A 27,883-nucleotide genomic window follows, 5' to 3' on the forward strand; every position below is an offset into this window, starting at 1 on the left:
TTTCCTCTCATTTTCCGCATGGAGCATTTGCAATTTATTTCATTTTTGCATGTGTTAGTTCTCAGATTCTCTATCAAAGGTTGAATTCCCTTGTAGAAAAAGTGAAGTGTGATGACCATCTTAGCAAAATCATGTTTGGCTTTCTCAGGTAGGATGGAGTAGCAGAAACAGTGTTGGCCAGGAGTCTGGATGGCTTCTGGTCCTGGCTCTGTGTGACCTTGGGCCAACCTTCTAACCTCTCTGGCCTCAGACTATTCTCAAATCACATAGTCTAACTGCCTTGTCCAGAATATACTGAGGAGTTAAAAAAAAAAAAAGCGCCTGGGAGTGGGCCAGTGGGCCTCTCTGGACAGACTGCTGTTTCTTGTCCAGTTGACTAGATAACATCATGAAGGTCCCTCCTGTGAAGGTAAGCCTTTGCCTAATGATGAATCACTGGAAGCTGGGGTGTGTTGTGTGAATACAAAGGGGAGCAGGGGATCGGCTGAGGGTAATACTGAGGCTGGACTGGAGGGTGTCACTGCTTTTCCAACTTTCCTCTGGAAGTGCTCACACTCTGCAACACAGAAGTTGAGGCTGGTGCTTAGGGCTGTAGATTGAATTTTTTATGCACAATTCCAAGCATCTGGCTAATACATGATAGGGGATTAATGAATTAATGAATGAACAAATGAATAGATATGGCCTTCAGCACGCAGAGGAGGCAAGATGGCTGTCTTTTACAATTCACTAAATTCTTTGTACATCATGGAGAAATTGTAAGTATTAAATGAGATGATAGATGATGCATGTTAAGTGCCAAGCATGGAGCCCAGTACAACGTGCATGCTTTATATGTATTAGCCAGAGGAGGGGGGCATGAGGGGCATATTCTGCCTGGAAGGCCAGCAGGACAGTGTGCTTCATGGGCTGAGTGCTTTTCTTCTACCTTCATCTCTGCCCACCAGCCCAGCAGGGTTTAGTGGGCATCTTCTCTATCCTCAGCTCTCTGCTAAGCACAATGTGCATGTGTGGAGAGGATGGTAAGCAATGAAAACTGTGAGCTGAAAAATTTATCTTTTTCTCATTTCAACTCAATTGTATACGAATTAGAGAATCAAATGCCATTTTTGTTGGTACAATTAGAGTTGATGAAAAATGAGACATCAACCCGGCTGATAGAGAAGATTTTAATAGCATCATCTAGATGGTGGAATTTTTGTTTAATGATCCTACATCTTTGTAAAACTTGGGATTTAATGTCACATATATGTATTCATCTATAGGATATTCCAAATGACTAAGATAGAAAAGGAAACTGATTAAACCTAGCAGTGATTATCATGTTAGGAAAGACATAATTGGCACTTAATGAATTTGAAAATTTTCGTACTCTTTTGCCACTTAAGCCACAAACTCACCCCTCGTTCTATAATGTAATGGCTACCAGCCTTTCCAGGGGCCAATGTGTTTGAGTGAGCCTGACTCACATGGTGTGTGTTCATTGCACACTGAAAGTTTAGCATGATTAAGGCTTACAGACAGTCATTCAGGCAGGAGCAGAGTAAGAGTTGCACGAGGATGACTACAGAGTACGTTTCAGCTGAACAACAAAAATAAGTAAGTAAATAACCTGAAGAGGAGTTGAGAGTTATTATGCTATGAGGGTTTGTGGTCTCTTTCAACAAGATGATGGCTGATGCCATATTTCATCATGCTTTTTCCCATTCCCCCAAGAGTGAGATGTCCTGCCTCATCAGGGGAAGTGAACCATACCTGTCACTGTCGTTGTATTGGGTATGGTTCACTTAAGCCCAGCAGTGACAGGATCTCTCTTATATCTTGCCTGACTCAGACTGGGGTGGCTGCTGAGCATTTATTTGTTCTTTATTCACTCAATTCACAGTTGTTGGGTATCAGCTCTGTGCCAGGCTTGGTGTGAGGTGCTCGCATTACAAAGGTGATTAAGATGTAGTCCTCACCTACAAGGTGTTTGCAGAGTTCACAGAGTAGTGGGTGAGACAGATGTGCAAATAGATCATTGGAACATGATGTGGTCAGTGCTGTGGGAGCCTGGGGGAAGGGCAAGCTGCTCACATGTGTCTTGGCAATCAGGGAAGGCTTCCCCTGTGAGGTGGTGCATGAGCTGGATCTGAAGGATAAGGACCAATGTACTGCAAAGAGAAGTGAGGAAAGATATCCTGAGAGACTTCACATTTATTGGCCTCTTACCAAGATTTAGGCACTGTTAGGTGCTTTCAGGTAAACACCTCATTTAATCATCTTAGAAGTCCTACAGAGTAGATCTTATTTTCCTTCTCTTTACAAAGAGACTGTAGTGTCAAGGGGTTCAGTAACCTGCCCAGGTAACATATAGGAAGGGTTAGAACAAGGATTTGGACCTGTTTGGGAGAGTCTAAACCTTGTAATCTTTCTGCCAAGACTTTCTGCTTGTAATGTTTATGGAGATCAGAAAGAGCAGTTTGGGGAATAATAAGAAATCTAGAGTACTGGCGAGTAGAATCTGGAGGTAAATGCTGGAAAATGAATCTGAAAAGGTAGTCTGAAGCCAGGTGGTCAGGGGCCTCATTTGGTATTCCTTCACTCCACAGGCACTGAGTAAATACCCACCGTTTTCCAGAGATACCAAATAAGGATATATAGAGTACAAGACCTGCTCCTAGGGGCTCACTTTGTAATCATGGAATGCTAGAAGGACTTCTCTCTTCTGGAATTGAACTCAAACTTGGTCCTTTGGGAGGAGAAGCCAAAAAAGCTCCATCAGTAGCCCATGGAGGATTGTTTGCTTTGTCAAAAGCATCAGACAATTGGAAACCATTAGAAATGTTTGATAAGAACCATGACCTCCCTGGTGATTCAAAACCATAAAGTGATGACTGTTTCTGTCAGGGTTTGGTGATGTTTTATCATAACTGGACATGTTTGGGATGGGGTCACTTCTTCCTAGGTAACTGGGAGAGGAGAGAAACTTCCAGCAGAGAGTTGAACTCTTGGGAGGAAGATACTCCAGGCACCCTTGGAGAGAGGACATGCACTCCCTCCTGTTTTCTCCACTCCTGGGCATGCCAGTGTGCAACCCTCACACACAGCCCTGCTGCCACCCCCTTGGTGTGGCCATCATACAACGTTCTCTGGCTAAGACATTTTGATTTGCTACTTAGGAAGGGTGCATATTAGCTTGAATGACAATCATAAACCCTCTTGGATTTATGTAGCACATTACCTCCCAAAAGTTCAAAGTCTGCTTAAGGCTTTAATACTTCTTTATTCTGTTGCTCTACTCTGGAGTTTGTGATTCTCATTTTACCGAGATGGGTGGAGAGATGTAGAGGTTAAAAGACTTGTCAGGTAGAGGGTCAGCTAGAAAGACGGCAGAGTAGGATGACCCTAAGCCCACCTCATCTCACAGATACAACCAGATTACACTCACATCGGTATAAATAACCCACAAAACAACCCAAAGATTGACAGAACAAACTCCACAATTAAATGGTGGAGAAGAGCCCACGTTGAAAAAGGTAGGAAGAGTGAAGGCCCAGTTTGGGAGTGAAGTGGATTAGGGCCATCTATGGTGCAGAGGAAGCTGGTGGCACAAAGAAGGGCAGAAAACAGACTTTCCCACAGGGAACCCATAAAATGGAGGATGAATTCCCATAATACTTGCCTTTGAAATTGAGAGGACCTGAATATGTGGTTTCTTACAACCAGTGGGACTTAAGGCCTGTAACTTTAAAAATAGGGGCTTGACTCTGGGATCTTTTCTGACCTCAACACTATGAAACTAGAAATCAACCACAAGAAAAATCTGGAAAGAGCACAGACACTTGGAGGTTAAATAGCATGCTACTAAACAATAAATGAGTCAACCAAGAAATCAAAGAAGAAATAAAAAATTGTATAGAAACAAATGGAAATGAAAACATAATGGTCCAAAATTTTTGAGATTCAGCAAAAGTAGTTCTAAGAGGGAAGTTTACAGCAATATAGGACTACCTCAAGAAGCAAGAAATATCTCAAACAACCTAACCTTACACCTAAAGGGACTAGAAAAAGAAGAACAAATAAAACCCAAACCCAACGAAAGGAAGGAAGTAACAAATATTAGAACAGAAATAAATGGCATAGAAACTAAAAAACAATAGAACAGGTGAAACTATGAGCTAGTTCTTTGAAAAGATTAACAAAATTGGTAAACCTCTAATTAATAAACCTCTAAAAGAGGACCCAAATAAAATCAACACCACAGAAATACAAACAATTGTAACAAAATATTATGAAAACCTATATGCCAACAAATTGGACAACTTAGAAAATATGGATAAATTCCTAGAAATGAATAACCTACCAAAACTAAAGCAGGAAGAAATAGAAAATTTGAACAGACCAATTACCAGCAATGAAATTGAATCCATAATAAAAAAAATCCCCTAAAACAAAAATCCAGGACCAGACAGCTTCACAGGAAAATTCTCCCGAACACTTAAAGAAGAGTTAATACCTATTCTTCTCAAACAATTCCAAAAAATAGAAGAGAAAGGGAAACTTCCGAATTCATTCAATGAAGCCGGTATCACCCTGACCAGATAAGAACACCACAAAAAAAGAGAACTACAGGCCAATATCTCTCATGAATATACATGTAAAAATCTCAAAAAAAATATTAGCAAACTGAATCCAACAATACAAAAATTAAAAAAAGAACTACCCTATGACCCAGCAATAGCACTACTAGGAACTTCTCCAAAGGATACAGGAGTGTTGATTCATAGGGGCACATGTATCCCAATGTTTATAGCAGTGATTTCAACAATAGCCAAATTATGTAAAGAGCCTAAATGTCCATCAACTGATGAACAGATAAAGAAGATGTGGTTTATATATAAAATGGAATACTAGTTGGCAATGAAAAAGAATGAAATCCTGCCATCTGCAGCAATGTGGATGGAAGTGGAGGGTATTATGCTAAGTGAAATAAGGCAGGCAGGGAAAGACAGACAGTTCCACTCATATGTGGAACTTGAAAAACTTAACAGAAGACCATGGGGGAAGGGAAGGGGGGAAAATAGTTATAAACAGAAAGGGAGGGAGGCAAACCATAAGAGACTCTTAAATACAGAGCACAAACTGAGGGTTGATGGCGGGCATGGGGGAGAGAGGAAAATGGGTGATAGGCATTGAGGAGGGCACTTGTTGGGATGAGCACTGGCTGTTGTATGTGAACAATGAATCATGGGAATCTACCCCCCAAACCAAGAGCACACTGTATGCACTGTATGTTAACCAACTTGATGGTAAATTATATTAAAAAAAAATCTTACACCACAATCAAGTGGGATTTATTTCTAGGATGCAGGAGTGGTTCAATATTCACAAAACAATCAACATGATACATTACATCAATCAGAGAAAGGATAAAAACCATATAATGATTTCAATAGATGCAGAAAAAGCATTTGGCGAAGTAGAACACCAATTCATGATAAAAACTTTCTGTAATGTAGGTTTAGAGGGAACATACTGCAACATAATAAAGGCCATATATGAAAAACTCATAGCCAATATACTGAATGGTGAAAAACTGAGAACTTTTGCCTTAAGGTCAGGAACAAGACAAGCCTGTTCCACTCTCAGCACTGTTATTTAACATAGTACTGGAAGTCCTAACTACAACAATTAGACAACATGAAGAAATAAAAGGCATCCAAATTGGCAAGGAAGAAGTAAAACTCTCACTATTTGCAAATGATATGTTACTGTATTTAGAAAACCCTAAATATCCCCCCAAAAAACTGCTAGAACTGATAAATGAATTCAGTAAAGTTGCAGGATGCAAAATCAATGTACAGAAATCCTTCAAATTCCTATACACTAACAATGAAGCCGTAGAAAGTGAAATTAAGAAGAGAATCCCAACTTCATATATTGAAAAAAAAAAAAAAAAAGAGAATCCCGTTTACAACTATACCAAAACCAATAAAATATCTAGGAATAAACTTAACCAAACAGGTGGAAGATCTGTACTCTGTAAAGTGTGAAACACTGATGAAAGAAATTCAAGACAATGCAAAGAAATGGAAAGATGTTCCATGCTCATAGGTTGGAAGAATAAAGATTGTTAAAATGCCTATACTACCCAAAACAATCTACGTATTTAATGCAATACCTACCAGAACACCAACTGCATTTTTTTCACAGAGCTAAAACAAACCTAAAATTTGTATGGAACCACCAAAGACCTCAAATAGCCAAAACAATCTTGAAAAAGAAAAACAAAACTGGAGGTATCACAATTCCAGATTTCAAGTTATATTACAAAGCAGGAGTCATTAAAACAGTATGGTACTGACATAAAAATAGACACATAGATCACTGGAATATTAAAGAAATCCAAAAATAAACCCACAATTATATGGTTAGTTAATCTTCAACATAAGAAGAACGAATATCCAATGAGAAAAAGACTCTTCAGCAAATGGTATTGGGAAACTGGACAACCATGTGAAAAGTAACAAAACCAGACCTCGTTTTTATACCATACATGCAAATAAACTCAAAATGGATTAAAAGGCCTAAATGTGAGACCTGAAATAATAAAAAATCCTAGAACAGAGCATAGGCAGTAATCTCTCTGACATTAGCCCTAGCAACATTTTTCTAGATATGTCTCCTAAGGCAAGAAAATTAAAAGCAAAAATAAACTTTGGGACTACATTAAAATAAAAAGCTCTGCACAGTGAAGGAGACAATGAAACTAAAAAGCAACCTGTGGAATGAGAGAAAATATTTGGTAATGACATGAAGGGTTGATATCCAAAATATATAAAGAACTGATACAACTCAGTACCAAAACCAGATGATTCAACTAAAAAGTGGGCAGAATACATGAACAGACACTTCTCCAAAGATGACATCCAAATGGCCAGGAGACACATGAAAACAAGCTCAGCATCACTCATCATTAGGCAAATGACAATTAAAACTACAATGAGTCATCACCTCACACCTGTCAGAATGGTGAAAATTAAAACACAAGACACATCAAGTATTGGTGAAAACGTGGAGAAAAGGGAACCCTCTTGCACTGATGGTAGGAATGCAAACTGGTGCAGCCACTGTGGAAAACAGTATGGAGTTTCCTCAAAAGATTAAAACTGGAACTACCCTACCACCCAGTAATCACATTACTAAGTATTTACCCAAAAAATACAAAAACACTGAATCAAAGGGGTATATGCACCCCTATGTTTATTACAACCTATTTATAACAGCCAAACTATGAAGCAACCCAGGTGTCCACTGATAGGCAAAGGATAAAGAAGAAGTGGTGTGTATTACAATGGAATATATTCAGCCACTAAAAAAAGAAAGAAATCTTGTTTGCAACAACAGGGATAGAGCAGGAGAGTGTAATACTAAAGGAAATAAGTCAGTCATGGGAAGACAACTACCATGTGATCTCACTCATGTGTGGAATTTACAAACAAATGAGCAAAGAAAAAAGAGACCTAGAAATAGATGCTTAACAATAGAGAACAAACTGATGGTCACCAGAGGGGATGAGGGGGGTGGTGGTGGGAGAAATAGGGGATGAGAATTAAAGAATACACTTATCACGATGAACAAAAAAAGACTTGTTAAGTAGAACAGTGTCTTTTTAAGTGAGTAAATTAGGAAGGTTTTAGGGCTGCGTTTGTTTTGTTCTATAGGCTTTAGCTTTTCAGTGAGCATGGGTGATCATGGAACCCTTGAAAGCAGTAGCTGCACAATTGGCTGTGCCTCTGCCTCTACTCCCTGTCCCCCTCCTACCATAAATTTGATCTTGCCTGCCTCCTGCCTGCTTTTTCAGCATTCATTTCCCTAGCATTAAGACCCAGAGACATCATGCACTTCCCCCACAGAAAGTCTCTGATAAAACTCATTTCACTGAAATGGAAAGGATTGATGAGCTGATAACTACACCACCACTTATTCATTGGGTATTAAGTGCCAGGCATTTGCAAAGGGCAGTTTATATGCATTAGCTAATTTAATCCTCAAAGCAATCCCATGAAGTAGATTAGTATGATTAACCTCTTTTTACAGCTAAAGGGACCAAAGCTTAGAGATGCTTAATATATCATCTTTCCCTGGGGTGTTTGCATTTGAACAGTAGACACAGAAGACCACAGCCCAAAAGTGAATCCATTCTTGAGAAATTCCAGACATCATGTGGAGGTCAGGGATAAAGTCTTTGATTTTTAAAAAGTGTAAGCCTTGTCTTTCTTGACTTTTCATTCAAAGAGGAATATATATTTCTTAGTCATCTAGGAGGTTTGTGGGGTCTTCTAAATTATTGAGAGCTTTATTTGTCTTTCTGTTTACAAATTTCTTTATGCACTGTCACAGTAAACTCATTTATTTACCATGGGCTCTCAGCAAAGTAAAGCTCTTTTCCTTTTGTAGACATTTGCCTGAAAAAATTAAGGATGACCAACAGTTGAAGAATATGAGTGGCCAGTGGTTTTATGAAGCCAAGGCAAAAAGGCACAGAGACAGAATTCATGGTGCAGATATCATCAGAGCATCCATGAGAAAGAAGAAGCTCCAGGTAGCAGGTGAGTTGATTTGGGTAGTACATTTTGAGCCAGCATTTGTGGGGAAGGCATTGTCAAGAGAAGGGAAGGGTGTTAGAATCTTTACTGGAAGCTGCTGAGGGATGTCATTTAGAGGTGTGCTTTGCATAATGTATAGTCCCCCAGCTCAAAATCCTCTTGCCCTGAATTCAGATGGATGAAGGCAGGACTAAGTGACCCAGGGTAATGTAGAAAAACATGGGAAGTCCTTTAGAGACTGTATTGAGTTGTAGTAGTATAGACAGTTGGGGGTTATTTTTTTTTAAGTTTATTTTATTTATTTTGAGAGAGAGAGAGAGTATGCACCTGCAAGGGAGGGGCAGAGGGAGGGAGGGAGGGAGGGAGGGAGGGAGAGAGAGAGAGAGAGAGAGAGGGAGGGAATGAATCCCAAGCAGGCTCTGCACTGTCAGCACAGAGCCTCACATGGGGCTTGAACTCACAAACTGTGAGATCATGACCTGAGCTGAAATCAAGAGTCAGAATCTTAACTGATTGAGCCACCCAGGCGCCCCAACAGTTGGGGTTTATAGGGCATTTACCCCTGCATTCCTTTTGGCTTTTAACTCTAAAGATTCAAAACCTTTTCCTTTGGGTAGGGTGACAGAAAGAGACTAGCATCTCTTTCAACAACTTTAACATCTGATACCTCTTTAATCAACCAAGTGTATTACTTAAGAGACTGTAAAGACAGTATTTTGAGGGCTTTAGAATTCTGTTGGGTTTATTAAACATTTATAGTGTGCCTTCTCTTTCACTCTAGACTAGACAGTATAAACTTTTACCCCTGAGAATAGCCCCTGTGTAGATCTAACCTGTACACAATAAGGAAAACAGCTCTCACCTTTTGATCATATAATACATGATAGGCATTTACTCTCTATATTTGTAACTATAGCAGCAATATTGTAAGGTAGGTATTATTATCCCCGTTCTATATATGGGACATGTAAAGTTCAGAGAAGTGAAGTTACTTGTCCAAGGTTGTATCATTGGCAAATGGCGCACTGGGATTTCATTCTTTATGACTCAGAGTCATACTCCTTGCAAATAAAGGCTTATTGTTGAGTATATGCCATGTGTTGCTTGCATCCCTCTTGATTTTCAAAACCATCCCGGCCTTCAGAACTCTTGATAGGTACAGGTTACTATTGTGGATTCTGTTTTGCAATTGAAGAAATTAGACTTATGTGTAGAGAGACTCTGTAGGGAATACCACCCTGGAATGTGACTATTTGGTAATTGGGAGCCCTTATATTGATTCATCTTCTTTTTTTTTTTTTTAACGTTTATTTATTTTTGAGACAGAGAGAGACAGAGCATGAACGGGGGAGGGGCAGAGAGAGAGGGAGACACAGAATCAGAAGCAGGCTCCAGGCTCTGAGCCATCAGCCCCGAGCCCGACGCAGGGCTCGAACTCATGGACCGCGAGATTGTGACCTGAGCTGAAGTCGGACGCTTAACCGACTGAGCCACCCAGGCGCCCCTGCTTCATCTTCTTAACGTTGATGTATAAGCATTCCTGGCATTTATTGGCTCTGTGGTCTTAGGCAAGTCTCCTGAACTTTTTGATCCTCAATTTCCAAACCTGTGAACTTGGAAAGAAAACTCCTTCCACACAAGGAAATGCATGCAAAAAAACTCAGCACTGTGTCTGGCATTTAGTACTTGGTTGATGCTATGAGAGGTGCTGGTGAAGAGATCTGATGTTCAGAGGCAAAAAGAAGTTATTTCCTGAATAGGGAACGCAGAGTTTTTTGGGGGGCCTTGGCATCTGAGCTGGGTATTGAGGAGTATGTAAAATTTGGATGTGTAGAGACTGGGGAAGGAAGAGGCAGTGGAGAGGAACATTCCAGATGATAAGTGTTTATTTCCGTTTGGGTCCCAGAGCCCAACCTCAAGTCAGGCACTGTTGATGTTTGGTAAATGCTTGGTAATGATGGTGTCTCTGTTCCAATGAGGACTCACTGACCAGAGAATTCCCCTGGCATACATATTTAGTCCTGTCCCCAGTTGAGGTCAGATCCACTTAGAGGTGGTCAGCATTTTGCTCTAGTGGTCTCTGGATTTACCTGCACGTTTAAATGTACAATCATGCTCTCAGGAGATTCTGCTTGAGGGAAGCTAACAATATGAGAATCTACTGACTTGACTTACAGATGTAATTCTGACCCTGGATACTCAGACTCATTAGTGATTGCCTTGGCACTCTGGAAAGGCCTGAGGTTCAAGTTTGAGCTTCAGTGATAAGAGCTACTATAAGAGTTGTAGGTCATGGAGGTGAGGGATAACCTTCCTGTCTTTATTGTTTCCTCTTTCAGCTGAGCAGAGTAAGGACAGAGCAAATGAGGCAAAGGAAAGCTGGGTGAATAATGTCAACAAAGATGCTATCCTTCCCCCAGAGCTAACTGGTGCTCTAGAAGAGCCAGAGGATGTAGCACCAGCAAGCCCAAGGTAAGGTAGAGCTCACAGGGAGAGCCGCTGGATGTGGGATTCATGGCCTGGTGTGCTATGAGTGCAAACACCAGACTCTTCTCACAGGCACTTTGATGGGAGTATGTATGAGAGAATTTGGGGACCTGATGTGGACAAAGCCTGAGCAGTACTCTTTCAACTTCGAGAATTTCTAACAGACATGAATGTTAAATAAAATTAAAATGTTAAGTGGGTGATTTCTTCTAGCACCAACAATAGCTGATTTTTATTTGTGTTAATGATTTCACCTTAGAGTAGAATGAAGAGGTACTTCAAAATAAATATAGTCGTTTCAGAGAAGAGGTGAATTATGATCAAATTGTACAACCTGGTTCAATGGAAGAAGCTCAAGTTTCTGGGAAACCAGACATGAATTCAAATCCTAAATATGCCACTTATTAGCCATTTGATGATGGACAAGTCATTTAACCTCTCTGAGTCTCTTTTCTTAACTCTAGATAGGAAAGATAATATATATATATGTATATACATATATATATATATATATATACATATATATACATATATATATATATACATATATATATATACACACACACACATATACATACATACACCAGGAAAGACTATAGTGAGAATTAGTGATAACGTAGGTAGAATACCTGGTATATAGGAGGTGCTCAGTAAATGCCTCTTTAGGATGCAGATTGTCCTCAATATTTCAGTCTTGATTTTTTTTATTTTTTTGGTGTTTTCCATATCTGTTACCATCTGGCCAGTCAAAAATGTACATTTGTGCATCCTTCCTAAGAAGTACCTGACTGTGGAGATACATTGCCAGAAACCTTTTGATGATTTGCTTTTAGGTATTTAAGATCTTCCCATTGGTGTTCATCCCTTGGAGGTATAGTTATTACCCTTTGGTGGGAAGGCAGTTGCATTGTATCTGTACCTCCTCAGTGAAGACAATTCAATTCAGAGTCTACAACAGGGCTGAAGTCAACAAATTTGCTTGTAAGATAATCACTGAGTCAGTTTCCAAGTCTGAGGCACCTAGGGAACAGGGATATTTCTAATGTAGTTGACACATGAGGGAGAAGGTCTATAATGTAGGCATCAATAGGCATTTCAGAGCCAAATATGAGTAAAGTTACATGACATGAATAATGGAATACTGATTCTATTAAGGTACCCAGTATCCATCTCCCGGTTGGAGAGGACTCAGTTCCATGGGTTGTAGGCTGGACTGTTTCCCCTCTGGGATGATTTGTAATGTTCTGTATGTAGAAACCATGTTGGCTAGAAGTTAAACAATAAGTAGTCACTAACTGATTTTGTGACCTTGTGTTAGAAGTGACTTAACTTCTTGGGCCTTTGGTTTCTCAACTATAAAAATGGAATGATAATGATTTTCCAGCAGGATTACTGAGAATTTAATTAGCTAGTAAATGTAGAATTCTTAAAATGGTCAATAGCACATAGTGGGCATTTAGTGAATGGAAGTATGGACTCTCACATACATTGAGTGAGAATCGACCTCTACCACTTCCCCTTGGTGACTTCCCATTTTCCAGCAATCCCCCTAATGAGATAAAGGATTTCCTTCCATAGGGAAAGATGAGAACTTAAGTATTAGAAACTCCAGGAGTGAGAACACAGTTATTTAGAATCATCATTAAGGAGCTAAGAGCAGCTCCTAAGAGCCAATCTGATGGGTGATGGGGACACCAGAACACTGACTAACTAGGGGAGGAGGGTTCAAGTACCACAGAAGGGGAAAGGAGATTTGGGGGTGTCAGAAGACCAACTTAGCTTACTGCACAGGTTTATCTGGGTCAGACTTCCTGTCCTTCTCCCAAGAACGCATTTCATCTCAAAGGGCCTGGGGGACAAAGGCGCCGCTGCCCTCATTACCTGGCTTCTTTTCTTCATGATCCCCATGCAGGCTGGTGGGTGTTTCTCCCCTGTTCCTCAATTTGAGGCTATTAATATAGCTTCCCCAAGTCATATCTTCATTATTTTCTGCATTCCTTGTGTGGCCTCAGACGAGTCTTTCTGGTTTCATCTGTAAATCAGAGCAGAGCTGCCTCACCAGGATATTATGAGATTAAATGAAATGAGATGTGGGAACCACTTAGCATTTCACAGGAAGAAAGAAAATTGGCAATTTCCAGTGGCTTTATAATTATGTTATTATAACATAGATGAGGTATGGTTCAGAAGGCAAGAATAAAAATGTCAGAATAAAAATGTATGCTGCTTTGCTCATGACGTGACATGGGTGGTAATCATCCAGAACTGTGGAAGGAGCTGTTGTTTACTTCTTCCTTCCCATGTCAGAAGCTAGTACTTTACTCAGTATCGGGTTCCTGCGGTGTTTCTCACCTATACTTTAACCTTTGCGAACTGGGTGTGTTAAGTGTATTTTGGGGCCTGTACTTTTAGTGGAATTGAACTTCAATAGCATGACTCAGTACCTGTCAATATTTTCTTAGCCAGGAGTCAGGTGTCCGGGAGTGTTGTGAGGCAACAGTGAGTAGATATTGCAGTTTCTGAAGCAGTTTTTCTAATAGGTTCTGTGGCAAGATTCCTTGTTTGTATGGGCACAGTTCTGTGGGGTCCTTCCTGGGAAGAATTGAAACACTGTGGGTGCCTGGCATGAACTCACGCGCCATCTGGTACCTGCATTCTTCCGGAACTCATCTTTGTTTGCACCTGTCACACAAGGAAGTAGAGAGAGGTTTGATGAATGAAGGAGTAGAGAGTGAGGTTTTCTTTAAAGTGGCAAAGGGAAAACTCCAAATGCTCACAGTTCCAGTGCTGGTTGCTGAATTTTAACTGTGCAGTATTGGCACAAACTGTGGTCAAAGACCAGTGTTTTGGTTTTTTAAAAAATAATCTGTATTTCTTAGTCATCACAGATTGGAATCTTATATAAAAATATAACAAAAATGAAATACAGAAAACAGCAAAGTCATACAAAGTATAAAGCCCCGATACAGTTCTGGGATGTCTTAGCAAATTGCTATAAATGAGTCTAAATGTATACACTCAATTTCTGTACTCCCCTCATTGCGAACCAGTGACATGCAGTTCTCAGACTGACACTGGTTCATGAACCACACCTTGATAGCACATCATGTCCTCCCTATCCCCAAATAATCCACAAGACATGGCTGAACCAAGGTGGGGAGTATACAAATAAAGATGTGAGAAGCTCTTCCCATGGGGGTCAGGACCCTGCCCATAAATGAGGTATAACATCTCTTGACTATAGAGGTAGACCTGTTTTGGGATGAGAAGACCTTCCTTTGTTACTTGGGATGACATGTTCTGTGAAACAATGTTGGGTGCTCCGGGCAACACTGATAGTCTTAGATGTCCCCATTTTGGTGCTGCTTTGGTCTGAAGGAGGCTGCAAGTGGACTGGCCTTGTAGTTTCTCTCTCTAATCTCTTCCTTTAAGACTGCCTGTCTGAAGATTGGTCTCTGTGATAGCTTATATTAACACTGTGGCCTCTCACAGGACCAGCCCAATACACTAAAGAAAATGCTAGTTTCTCAAGTGCATTCCAACCTTCTCATTTCTTTTCCCCTTCTGGTTCCTCTTCTCACGTCCTTCCCCATCCCACATCCCTCAGTTGCCCGATGGCCTCTCCTTTCTCCTTTGAAGGAACCTAGCATGCATTCCACTCTAAGGAATATTGACTTTTTAATAACCCTGCACGGATGGAAATTTTCAGCTTCTTGCCTTTTCTGAATGGTCACCTTATTGAAATAAGAACCTGAGCATGTTTGTGGCATCCCAACACACAGCCCAAGTAGTTCTTATCATGTGGTGTGCAGTGCAGATGAGGGCATTTCAATGAAAGGATTCAGAGGTCTGTCACGTGTCTGTCTCCCACCCTGTATAGACTTTCTGCTGGGAAGACTTCCAGTCCCTAATGGTTTCTAAAGATTAAAGAATTACCTTCAGAATGCAGACTGATGGGGATCAGAGCCTTCAACCAAGGGAAGCAAAGTGTTAGGTGCAGAGAGGACTGTGTTAGTGGCAGTGGGCATCTCAGTGCCCTGGCATCATATCAAAGAGGTGGTAGTATACTCTGACTATATACAAACAAGCCCTAGTAATAGATGTCCTCCGTCAGAGGTCAGTTACTGCTTTTGCTGGAGCAAAATCAGCAGGGGGTACTATGGGCCAGCCTAAACCACAGGCAGAAGAGTTCAGAAAGGCCAGAAGAAAGACAGTGAAATGTGTACAAAAATAGGAAAGAGAAACAGGTATGAATGGTTAGGATGGAACAGTTAATCCATATATTGGCTCGGTTTACTTTCAGGATATTTATTAGAAATAAAATGTTTAAATATCACTGTATGTAGCTGATTGGAAACACTGATTCAATGTCTTGCTAGCACCCAGTAGAATAAGTCATTTTATAGGGTTTCTAATTTATTCTTCATTCAGTCATTTATTTAGTCAGTCAGTAATTATTCCATATTTATTGTATGCAAGATAGTACCTAGGACCTCAGAGATGAACAACATATGGTCCCTGTCCTTAGGGAACTTATTGTTTGCAAAAGGGGCTGTCATGTATAACCATAAATTGTGATGTCACATGATAAGTGTAATTAAAAGCTATGGGAGCACAGAGGAGTAGCCCCGTGTCCAGGGTGAATGCGAGGGGTTGTCAGGGAAGCTTCTAGAGAGAGTTATATGTAAGTCAGTTCTTGAAAGATGAGAAGGATTATGTTAGGTAGACATGGGGAGAATGACAATATAGGCACAGAGAATAACATGAGGGCCTGGCGTGTTGGAGACCTGAAAATGGTCTAGTAGATGTGCTCTGTGAGTGATGGGCAGTTATGCTGTAGGAAGAGACCAGAGCAAGATTGTGAAGAGCCTTACATGTTGGCCAAAAAGCTGGACTTTTCCTTTAAGTCACAAGGAGCCATCAAATGACATTTTGATCAAGTTTGCTTTTTAGAGTGATCATTCTGATAACTGTGGAAGATGGGGTTAGGCAATTCCATTAGAACACTGTAACAGAAGTTTAGGTGAGAGATGGTAAGAACCTAATCAAAGGAGTGGAGAAAAGAGGAAACGTATGACAGTTTTAGAGATGAAATTAGAAGAAATTTCAGGTGTTTGTATGACACAGGGATATCTAATAATCTATAAAAGATATGTGGGTTACTTGATGAGATATTCTCAACTGTGAGTTGTATGTCAGAACTCCCCAAGGAACTTTTAAAAATCCAGATTTTTCCCAGGGCTGAGTGTCACTGCATTTCTTTCTCAGTGTTGAGGACATGGATATTATTCACCACCATGTACCAAGCACCTAACATGTAGTGATAAGTATCTGGGGAATATATGAATTCCAGCACTTTTCTCTTATTGTCCTTCTGCACACTTACCACCACCTGACATTGGGTTACATATTTATTTTTGTGTGTATGTATTGTCCTTCCCCACCCTCCAAATGCATGAGGAAAAGGCCTTTTGGTTTATTGCTATATTTTGTTTGGTTCACTGCCCTATTCCTAACACATACAACAGTGCCCAAAGAGTGTCTTGTGGAGTGAATGAAGGAAGGAATGAATGAATGGAGAATAGACGGAGAGTGAGAGACTGACCACTTGAATGAAAACAGTTGATAGGGTAATGAATTATGAGGTAAAGAATAATGGTGAATGAGGGGTTAACGAATGAACAAATGAGTGAATGAATGAATGATTGAATGAAGTAGTTTGGAACTCAGGAATAGAGTAGAAAAGAGGAGAAAGGGAAAAGTTAAGCTACAAATGAAGAACATGATCGATAGCCTACAGACTTCATTGCTTTGCGTTACTGAGAATCTCTCAGCTCAGCAGTATCACCATGAGCTCTGGTGATTATAAAAGATGGACAAGAATGTGAGGGGTATTCTCACATTTGGACAACTATAAGAGGGGGCATTCACAGTAGAGTACCAGAAGGCATGGAGGTAGGAGGGAGCTTGGCTGCTGCAGAGGTTTGTAATGTCTGTTAATCAAAAAAATCCCTAGAGAATATCTCCAAAATGAGTTCAGGGAGAACAAGGTGAAGCTTTCCCTGTGGTATTTCTTTCCATGGCTTCTGCACTTCCCTAGGAAGTGGTGAGAAAACAATGAGTTTTCTTATAAGAGAAGCTGTACGTCCTCACCTCACTTTGGTTTTGGTAGAGTTAAAGCACTGATTACTTGTGAGTCATCATAATGAACAAAAATGCTAATCTTTAAGCTTCACTTCCTATGCTTCAGTGATACTTTTGCCACCGATCTCTGTCTTATCCTCTGTTGAATTGGGACCAAGAAATTAAAACCATGTCTTTAATTCTGAAATAATGTTATTGTTTCTACTAATGTTCTTTTCCCTGGAAGGCTTTTGTTTGTGTCTCAATCTCTTAGTCTCTCCCTCTCTTTCTCCCTCTTCCTCTCCGTTTCAATCTCCCAGAAGAATTAGCCACTTACCTCAACCCCTCCCCCAATAATAAGCTCAATGTGAAGCACCTAGCTTTCTCCCAAAAGCAAGGTAGAGATGCCATTCTAAGGACAATGCACTTGATCTTTTGTCCTTGGATATATTGCATATGCAGTGATGTGACCATTTCATTTCTTAGAGGCCTGCCCCCCAGAATCACTTATACTGAGCACTTTAAAACAATCTTTCTTAATCGTATAGGATCTTGGATTTGCCCAAATCACCTGTGGTAGAAATAGTTTCACTGTGACATCAGAGTGTCTTACACTTGGCTGAGAATATTCATGTTAGAGAATTCTGTAGCATGAAGTATGGTGGCATCAGACAAGTAATGTTTTACTTAAAAAAAAATGCTGACTTGAAAGGCTTGGTGTAGCATATTTTCTAATTTACTTCCCTCACTTTATCCCTGAGCCATTTCTTCATTTGTTTATCCATGTGTTTGAGCTTCACTGAGTGTAACATGTGCTGGCACAGTGTTGGGCACTTGGGACGTGACCCAGCATTAGCTTCCAAGAAACTCGCCACCCAAAGGGGGAGAGAGGTGAACAACAGCAACAACATGTGAAAAAAATCACTCGCAGAATTTGCTTCTGATTCGACACTGTTAATATTTAAGCTGCAAAGAACTAGTGTAAGATGTCTGCTGTTATTTTTAACTTTTTTAGAGGGAAAGGCCAGTTAAGGTTCAGAAACTCTTAAAAGTCACTATATGTGCTTGGGAGCACTTTATGGCTAGACACAGAAACAGGTTGAGTGTCCAGCTGGCCACGTGGTATGATTTAAAGCTGCACCTCTTTCCCCAGCATCCCTGCAACAGTATGATACCTTATTATTCTTTTTAGTTAAGTTTTCCAAGACTTGTATTAAAATGCAGATACTTTTAACCCTAATGTCAATATCATAATCTAATACTTTAATAATTCTTTTAAAAAGTAAACACATTTTGTCTAAGTGTTCCTTCTGGCATGGCAGGTAGTTTTTGAAGGGTGCCTGAGGGAAGAATTACAAGCACGGGGTGTGGAATTTGGCTTGCTACAGTTTAAAAATCTAGTCCTGTGGAATGTATTGAGTATCTTTTATATGCAGGACACAGTCTACTGCCTTGGGGAGGGATTCCAAGAAACAAAGACACAGTATCTGGCTATAAAGAGTCTATATTCTCTTAGGAAAAATAATGCATCCGTGTGTGTGAGTATCTGATCATGTGATAACAAATAGTGCCAGGCAGAGAGCAAATTTCGAATCCAAAGTACCACTGAAATGTGATATAAGGATTTGAGACAAGGAGACCCACTTCCAGCTGGGCTGATACAGGAGCAGTATCACAAAGCGGTGAGATTTGGACTGGGCTTGGAGATGACAGCAAGGATTTGGGCAGAGAGCTGAGCAAACACATGAGGGCAGGGCAGGGGGGATAGACCAAGTGGAGACAACAGTCAAGTGAGTTTTGGGGATAATGAGTAGATGGAACTCTTTGGCATGAAGGGGCAATAGAAGGAAAGAGTGGGAAAGTATATTGGGTACATGGCGGAGCATCTCCAGTTCCTTCCTGACAAGTTCAAACAGACTTCATTCCAATAGGCCTTGGGGAGTCAGGGAAGGAGAACGAGCAAAAGAGTGACATGATCAAAATTGTGTTTGAGATCATCCCAGCTTAGTGGCGGAATGCTGAATGGATTCGTGGAACTTTAGAATCAGGAGGTCAGATGTGAGGCTAATAAAGTTGATAGAAATAAAAGATGTGACTGTAAAGGTAGAAAGGAAGTGACAGATGTGACAGTCACTGGGAAAGAAGGATCACCTGGACTTCAGTCTTCTTGCTATAAACCACCACTTTATTTACGTGAGAAATCAGAGGCAGTGTAGCCTCACCATTATTCGTGTGATTGTCTGTTGGGTCAGGGTCAGACACACCTGGCTCAAATCCCCAGCTCTTCATTTATTAATTTTGTGACATCAAGGTTATTTAACCTCCCAAGCCTTAGTTTTTCTCATGAGTAAAATGAGGAGAAGCATACATACCTCAAAGGGTTGTTGCAAAAATCAGCTGAGGATAAGATGATTGCCAAATAAAAGGCAGGAATGCAAAACATTGCTGTATTCCTTGAGAGAAGTAAAGCCAGAGCTTAATCTGAGAAGTAGCTGTATTTTTACAGACTTTGAGGCACAAGACTGTTGTTTTCATTTTTTCTAAGCAGACTAACCCAGTCCCTAACCACGTGTCCCACCCCCTTGTCATTTTCCCTCTCCCAACACACACAGTGGCCCAGTGATACTGTATCTCTGTACTTTAGTGTCTGACCATGTGCTCTGAATGTGTCATTTCTTCCTCTTTTGTTTTCTGAACTAATAGAAACAAAGGCATTTATTTTAAACTTAAATAATGTGCCTTGTTGTTGTTTGGCAAATAACATGGGTTTTTTAAGAAAAAAATCACGGATACCTATCTGCTGCCTGGCACTGGCTCAGTGATCTTCATTTTTCAGTTTTTCACAAGTTGTGTATCAGGTGCTGTACAAGGCATTGCAGGGGGTTTATAAAGATGGTCAAAGAGGTACTTCATAGTGGACCTGACATACATTGGTTGATAGAGTTTAGAAAGAGAGAGACTAGTTTCATGTCTGGTTTTATGATGTGAAATATGGGCACTCAGAACTGGGGCCTATGAAGCACAGGAACTGGGTTTCCGGGGAGCAGAGAGGGGAGAGAGTTGAGACTCTGCTTATCCTTCAGTCTTGGTGAGTGGGAGAGGAGGGAAGAAGATGGCAGGACAAAATGGGTGATCCATGGAGCCAGTAGCATTTGGTTGAGGTCCTCTGATTATACGACTGCTTTATTTATAAGGAGATGATACAAAACATTCTAAGAAACTGAGCCTAGCCTCTGCTGTAAGGTTCCTTGTGTCATTCATGGGCTTCTTAAAATGACAGTCAAGAGATAGTGCTTTCTAGTCCTGAGCTATTGGCTATTTTTATTGTATGGACACCGTGAGTTCTCTCAGTGACCAGGTACTTGTTTTCATGTTGGCTGATAGATACCTTGATTGAAATTTGTGCCCACTGTTGTAAGAATAGCCTCCTGCAATGTGTTTTTCTATGAGCCTTAATTCTAGCTCCATTATAAATTCCCATTCTTGTTCCTTGCCCTTCCCTTCCCCATCCTTTTCCCCTCTTTGTCACATCCATGTAATCAAGATGTATTTTATATACATCTGCCTCAACTGCCGCAATTCCTTTCTGTAACAATGAAGAGAGTAACAAAAGGAAGAATGGCTTCCTCAAAAGTTCATCCTTTTCCTGGGACTAAGTCTGTGCAAAAAATAACAATTGAAGTGCAGAGGGAAAGAAAGGAAATGAAGCTGTGGGAACAAGTAGCCCATGTTTTGAGTAACCGTATTCTTGGGCAGGGCTCTGTGGCTTTGGGGAAAATTGCTCTCTTTCCCCAACATCCAGTTCCTTTGCTACATGGTGAAATGCCGGTGCCTTCTTAGGTATTTTCCGAGTTCTTGAGTCTGTGATGTCACTAAGAGGACAGGTGGAGTCCACCTGGGCACAGTGGTTTCAGCCAGTAGTGACTTCACCTTTTATGCCTGAGGCAAGGCCACTGGAGCAGGAAGTCTGAACAGATGGTTTTCTTCTTGTCTGTCCGGGGCCACTCTGACTCTCTTTTTCCTTTCTTCCTTAATAGCCATGGGAGTGGTTGTTCAGGAGGGAACCCTGCTAAACTCCCTTTTCTCCATTTACTCTCACCGTGCTCTCACCCTGGGGCTGTCCTGTCCCTTGGGTAGAGAATCTTCTTCACTCTTCTGAGCCAGCCCCAGGCTTCTACCTGCCACCATCTTTTGGCTGCTGTGCTTGCCCTTACCCCTTTTGTATTTGATTAAGAACTCACTGCCCAGCCTGAGTTAGGAGAGTTAGGTTGAGAGCCCTCACCAAGTTGCCTGAATGTACCAGCCTCCCTGCACAGCATCTCTTTGATCGGCTGTCAAGTCACTGGTCTCACCAGAGTTTTTCCTTCAGTTATTTCCTGCCTGAGTTAGAGTGACCACTGCCATTCTGTGAAACCAAGCCCTGAAACTCTTTGGGGCTTTATTTTCAGCAATGACATCCCCTCGCCTTGAGATAAGTTGCTCCCTGTCATCTGCACCTGACCTTAGCTTCTGACTTTGAGATGGGTTCATCTCTACAAATTTACATTGTGAACCTCCTGTGTGTCTGGTACCATGATAAAAATCTCAAGGCTTCTGATGGTTTTGCTTGTCTCATGCCTGTCTTTCGTGTCTGCTCTGCCTCTGCCTTCACTTTGCTGCTTAATGATCTAGGCCCCAACTCTCTCTCCCTTCCCGGCAGTTTGGTTTTACAAACTTCCTCTCCTGTCCTGCCTTAATAGCTTTCAGCTTCAGAGGCATGATTTATGCTTCCTCAAAGGGTGAGGGTTTATTCTCTGAATTATTATTTCTTTTGCAGTTCTAGCGTGGTAAATCCAGCTTCCACCGTGATTGATATGTCCCAGGAAAACACAAGGAAGTCAGCTGTGTCTCCGGCTAAGGTAGATTGAGCTCAGACTCCAAAAGTCTCATTTTTGGCAGGAATGCCATTTTTCTCATTGTATCAAAGTACCATGATATAAAGAGGATTTTGTAGTCCTTTTTTGTATCAAATATAGATAATTTTTACTATTTTATGTAAGAAGTCACTCTTGTGGTGAAAAAGTTGGTGAATACCATGTTTCTACATTGCTGAAGACCCCGATTTCTTGCCCTAGAGAATAAAAAAAATCCCCTGTTGGGGATTGCTGCTTTTAAGCATACGGAAAGTAGCTTGTTAGTTCCATATCAGTCCATGTTCCTATTCATAGCTTCCTGAATCTCTGTTAGAGTTCTGCTTATGGGAGGGGATTGCCAATTTATGAAGGTCAAGACAATAAGCATATTCAGTCTTATATTAATAAAAAAATTCTATTTACTGTTCCCCTTTCTGTCATTGGAATTGATGATCATAATAGTGATTATGAAGCACTCCAAATACCTTGATAAGTGTCTTTTAAATCTTTATAGGAAAGATAAGTTACAATTGTATTTAGTTCAGCTTTAATCTAGCACAGTGAGAGTCTTTTATGTAGAAAGAGCATTGGGGGAATCTGCCCTGATCAGTCTCAGCTTTACCCTAACCTAGACCAGGCCCAAGTTTTCTCACCTTTGTAAAATGTGAGGTTTAGATTTGAATGCCTGGTTCTGGTCTAACTTTGTAGGACTCTGGGATTGAGTATATTTTATACAGTTTAATTCTGGTCTGGCATATTTGGTAATTCTGTGTCAGCCACATTAACCAGGACAGTAATTTTTCAAACATGCCAGGCAGAGTTTACTGGATGAAACTATCAAGTTTTGGAACTAATAAGCATTTGTTAACACTGAGTTGCTGCTATGACGTTTAAAATGAGTTTAATAAACAATATTTTTCCCCAGCAAAGGAAGAACCCATTTAATAGCTCCAAGTTGCCAGAAGATCACTTATCTCAACAAACCAAAAGTGAGCCGTCAAAAAATGGAAAGGCTGGTTTCTTTCAGACTTCAAAAGAAGGTAAATATTATTTTTATGGACTAGATATTTGTATCTTTGTTATCTGTGGACCAACGGAAATTCTCAGAGTTCCTTTAACTAAAAGAACTTTCAAGAGAAAGTGAAAAGTCCTCATGATTTTCTTATTCTACTGTGCCCATTGGTTTCCTGCCTGAGGGAAGGAAGCAGAAATTTTAGAAACTGGAAGTTCACGCATTCCAGTCTTGGAGCTCACACTTGTTGTTTGACCTCCAGGCCTTAGGTTCCCCCTCAGTGAACTGGGGAATTTTTTGACCAGAGGCATTCATTCATTCATTTAACAGCACATGTTGGCTGTGTACCATGTGAGGACATTCTTTGTGTAAAATGAAAAGAGTTTTTGCCTTAAGGAAAAAAGGCCACTTGACAATGTTATGATCCTCTAATCTGTAATTATCAGCCTAGTCCCTCAGGAGGCATTTGATCAGGTTTGTGGCTTAATTGATTTAAGTCTGCCTTTTACAGAATTTTACCGTTCTTCCATACCATTAAGAAGAAATACTAGACAGTTCAGTCTCTTCAAAAGCAAGTATAAGAAGAGCCCTCAGGCATTAAAAATTGGACAAGGGGTAGAAAATTAACATTAAATAGTGGAATTGGAGTATCAATTATCCTGTTTTAATATTAGTGTACTTCCCCCCTCCATTGGATACACATTATATTACGTAAAATATTTTACAGAAAAAAAGGCACTGGAACATGCTACCCATTTTTTTTTTTTTAACTTTTTGGAAAAAACTAATTTTTGTTTTAGAGATTTTCTTTTTTAAAAAAATTGACGTTTTCTTTTTAAAACATTGAGTTCCTTTTTCTAGTTTCCATACGTGAATTAAAAAAAAAATTTTTTTTTAATGTTGATTTATTTTTGAGAGTGAGAGGGCGCAAGCAGGGGATGGGTAGAAACAGAGAGGGAGACACAGAATCCGAAGCAGGCTCCAGGCTTTGTCAGCACAGAGCCCAATGTGGGGCCCGAACTCACAAAGCACGAGATCCTGACCTGAGCCAAAGTCGGACACTCAACTAACTGAACCACCCATGCGCCCCAACATACGTGAATTTTTTAAGTGACTTCTGTGTTTTTCCTTAGCCTCCTTAAGGAATTTTAAAAATTTTTTCTAAAAACTTTTTTACTGAGTATAAAAATACCTCAAAGTATGGATGTAAAGCACAGTAATCTTAAATGTACAGTTCAATGAAGTTCATGAATGAATTTTTTAATGCTTTCTAACTAGGTCTGCACTTACATGAATACTTTGTTATCTTTAATATTTTATTTTACTCTTTTTGCTAAATGTACATTAAATTCGTTATAGGTGTTTTAAATTAGGGTTATTCTCCATTTGGTTTATCACCTAACATGTTTTAATTTTCAGGTGAATTGTCAGAGTCAAAAGAAGAATCGTCGATCCCAGATATTTCAAGCCAAAATTTAGAGAAACCAAAGCAGACATTTCCAGGCCCTGAGAATGGATCTCAGATCAAAGCTCCAATCCCCAAAGCCAGGAAAATGCTCCACAAATCACATGAGTTAAAGCAAGATGATAACCAGCCTTTTCCTAGACAAAGGACAGACTCCCTGGGTGCAAGGGGGGCTCCAAGAGGGATCCTGAAGCGCAACTCCAGTTCTAGCAGCACAGACTCTGAAACGGTTCGTTTTCATCAGAACTTTGAACCCAAAAGCAAAATTGTGTCACCTGGCCTAACCATCCATGAGAGAATTTCTGAGAAGGAGCATTCCTTGGAAGATGACGACTCTTCAAACTCCCTGGAGCCATTAAAACATGTGAGATTCTCTGCAGTGAAGGATGAACTCCCACAGAGCCCTGGGCTAAGCCATGGCTGGGACATAGGAGAATTTAGTGTTTTAGAATCTGACAGATTGAAGACTGGAGCAGAAGATAAAGTGGACATAGATGAGTTTTGGAATGACCCTAAACCTCCCCAGTACAGAAAGCCTTTGCCTTTACATCAATCAGCCTCAAGCCCAAGTGCATCAAAAAATGAAACATGTCAGCCAATGACTTCTGGTTCTTTTCCAATTAATGGTCACCGTTCTCCCTCACAAGTTTTAACTACAAGACCAGAGTCCATTGAGAATTCACCTACCATCAATGAACACAAAGCCAAACCATCAGAACTGTCAAGGCTTAAATCAGAATTGTCCAAAAGCCCTGCTGGTAAGAGTTGTTACTACCAGGCTATAAAAACCAACCCAATGGGTTTGGAATGACCAAGCCCAGCCCTGTAGAAGCCCCATTTTGCCTTTTAGACATTTCAGCTACAATTCAGGCAGGTGCCACTGGGGAATGATTATACTACCTTCTAATGGGTTTGGAGGTAGTATAATCACCAGTAAATAAAGGGATAACTCAAACTAAAACCAGGCACACCTGTGTGACTCAGTTAAGCATTGGACTTCAGCTCAGGTCATGATCTCATGGTGAGTTCGAGCCCCACATTGTGCTCTCTGATGTGAGCATGGGTCCCTCTTCTGATCCTCTGTCTGTCTCTGTCTCTGCCCCTCTCCCCTCATGCTTGCTTGCTCTCTCTCTCTCAAAAATAAACAAACATTAAAAAAAACCACACACACACTTTCTGGCCCATTATGATTTTCACTAAAAATTGTTAGCTACCAATAATTTAACTAAACAAATTATAATGTTTTGAGTTAAATCAAGGTGTGTATATAGAATAAGAATTAAATATATGCTAATATCTTTGTACAGGATATATTATTCAGTTATTTTATCAATTACCATTTAATCAAACTTTGATATTTTTTTTTGAAAGAGAAAGAACAGGGAAGGAGCAGAAAGAGAGAAAATCTTAACCAGGTTCCATACTCAATGCAGAGCCTGATGTGGGGCTCAATGCCAAGACCCTGGGATCATGACGTGAGTTGAAATCCTGAGTCAGACGCTTAACTGACTGAACCACCCAGGAGCCCCTGACTTTATTTTTAACCTCAGAAGAACCTTCACTTTGTTAGCTCTGAAGGATGGGAACTTAGAGTTCTAGTACTTACTATGAAAAGCCTCAGACCTTGGCTTGCCTGGGGCCACCAGCCATGTGTTCTTAGATGTTAAAAGCGCAGAAGGAACTTTCTCCTTAAGCTGCTGTGAGCGGAGAGGTGAAGGGAATACTGCTTTTTCCTGCTATCTAGAAAACTAGCCCTCTCTTGAAAATCTTACACCTCTCAGGAGATGAGACACTGTTTTCCCAGACCCATGTGATTACTTCATAATTCTTATGTTTTATAAAACAGGAACAATGGAAAAAATCATGTTGTATACTCTTTCCCATCTTCAGTAATTCTTCATCCAGCCCTATGCTGATGTCTTTGTAGTCCAGAAAATTTACAATAGCAGCAGCCACGTGTCTGATGCACTTGCTCTCCTCCTTCCTTATTAGTCAGTACTAAGTTAACTCTGAGTCACTTTTGCTCAGCCCTACAGTTTTATACTTGTTCAGATCAATCCTCTTCTTAAAGAGCAGAGCACTTTCAATCACCCCCCTGCACCCCAGACATTTTAGTTATTTGAACACAAAGGAATATTTTTTAATTAAAAATTAGCAGGTGATTCTTCAATAAAAACACCTCATGCTAAAGAAAATTACTAAAGTTTCATAAACACTGGCAAATAATTGTATGGTGTTTACTTAAATATTTATTCAAAAGATGAAAAAAATTCTTTAATAATATTTTCATTTACTATAATCCACAGAAAAAAATTGGTAAACCTTTCCTGTTTTTCAAACTGCACCTGCTTTCCCACAAACTATAATTATGTATTAACTATTTGTGTTTTCTGATTTTTAAATCCCAGCTGACCAGGAAATTTGGGAGGAAGGCATCATCAGTTACACCTGTTTTGATTGATGGGCCTCCTGGCCTTATAACTTATATACAAAGTTCTACTTACTTATTAATGCCTTGCTTACCAAAAAAATATATACAAGTAAATAACGAAGCGTAAAAAGAAAACAGGCTCCCAAAAATGATAAATGCAAAGTATGTGAATTGTAAGTGTTTAACTTTAGCTCTGAGCTTCAGGACAGTCAATATCACATTCATTATTACCTGGAAAATACAAAAGAACTCCTCAGAGGAAATTAAACATTACCTGGCATCAAATATTTAAAATAACTGTTCTTATTTTAAAACTAATATACTTTTGGGGCTCCTGGGTGGCTGTGTCAGTTAAGCATATGACTTCAGCTCAGGTCATAATCTCACAGTTCGTGGGGTTAAGCCCTATGTCAGGCTCTGCACTGACATCTCAGAGCCTGGAGCCTACATAGGCTTCTGTGTCTCCCTTTCTCTCTGCCCCTCTGCCTCTCATGCTCTGTCTCTCTCATTCTCTCTCTCAAAAATATATAAACATTAAAAAAAATTTTTAATAAAAAATAAAAGTAATATAGTTTTGTTGTAAAACATTTGAAAAGAAGTGCACACAGAATGAAACAAATATTATCTGTGATGTCATCAGCCAGCATTAACCACAGTATTGCTAACATTTTTTTTTAAATTTTTTTTTTTAACGTTTATTTATTTTTGAGACAGAGAGAGACAGAGCATGAACGGGGGAGGGGCAGAGAGAGAGGGAGACACAGAATCGGAAGCAGGCTCCAGGCTCTGAGCCATCGGCCCAGAGCCCGACGCGGGGCTCGAACTCACGGACTGTGAGATTGTGACCTGAGCTGAAGTCGGACGCTTAACTGACTGAGCCAC

General features: G+C 40.2%; 1 protein-coding gene across 4 annotated transcripts in view; it reads left to right on the forward strand.

Annotated features, from left to right (window-relative positions):
• Positions 1-27,883, forward strand: part of SYTL2 (synaptotagmin like 2) — a 116,865-nt gene that overhangs the window by 55,157 nt on the left and 33,825 nt on the right. For all 4 annotated transcript variants that reach the window (XM_015536124.2, XM_015536127.2, XM_007078981.3 and 1 more), the window contains exons 3-7: positions 8,443-8,594; positions 10,931-11,063; positions 22,018-22,099; positions 23,019-23,133; positions 24,525-25,328. In XM_015536124.2, coding sequence (XP_015391610.2) covers positions 8,443-8,594; positions 10,931-11,063; positions 22,018-22,099; positions 23,019-23,133; positions 24,525-25,328 — 1,286 coding nt within the window. The remainder of the gene's footprint in view (positions 1-8,442; positions 8,595-10,930; positions 11,064-22,017; positions 22,100-23,018; positions 23,134-24,524; positions 25,329-27,883) is intronic.

The sequence above is a fragment of the Panthera tigris genome, chromosome D1, assembly GCF_018350195.1.
Source record: "Panthera tigris isolate Pti1 chromosome D1, P.tigris_Pti1_mat1.1, whole genome shotgun sequence".
NCBI lineage: Eukaryota > Metazoa > Chordata > Mammalia > Carnivora > Felidae > Panthera > Panthera tigris.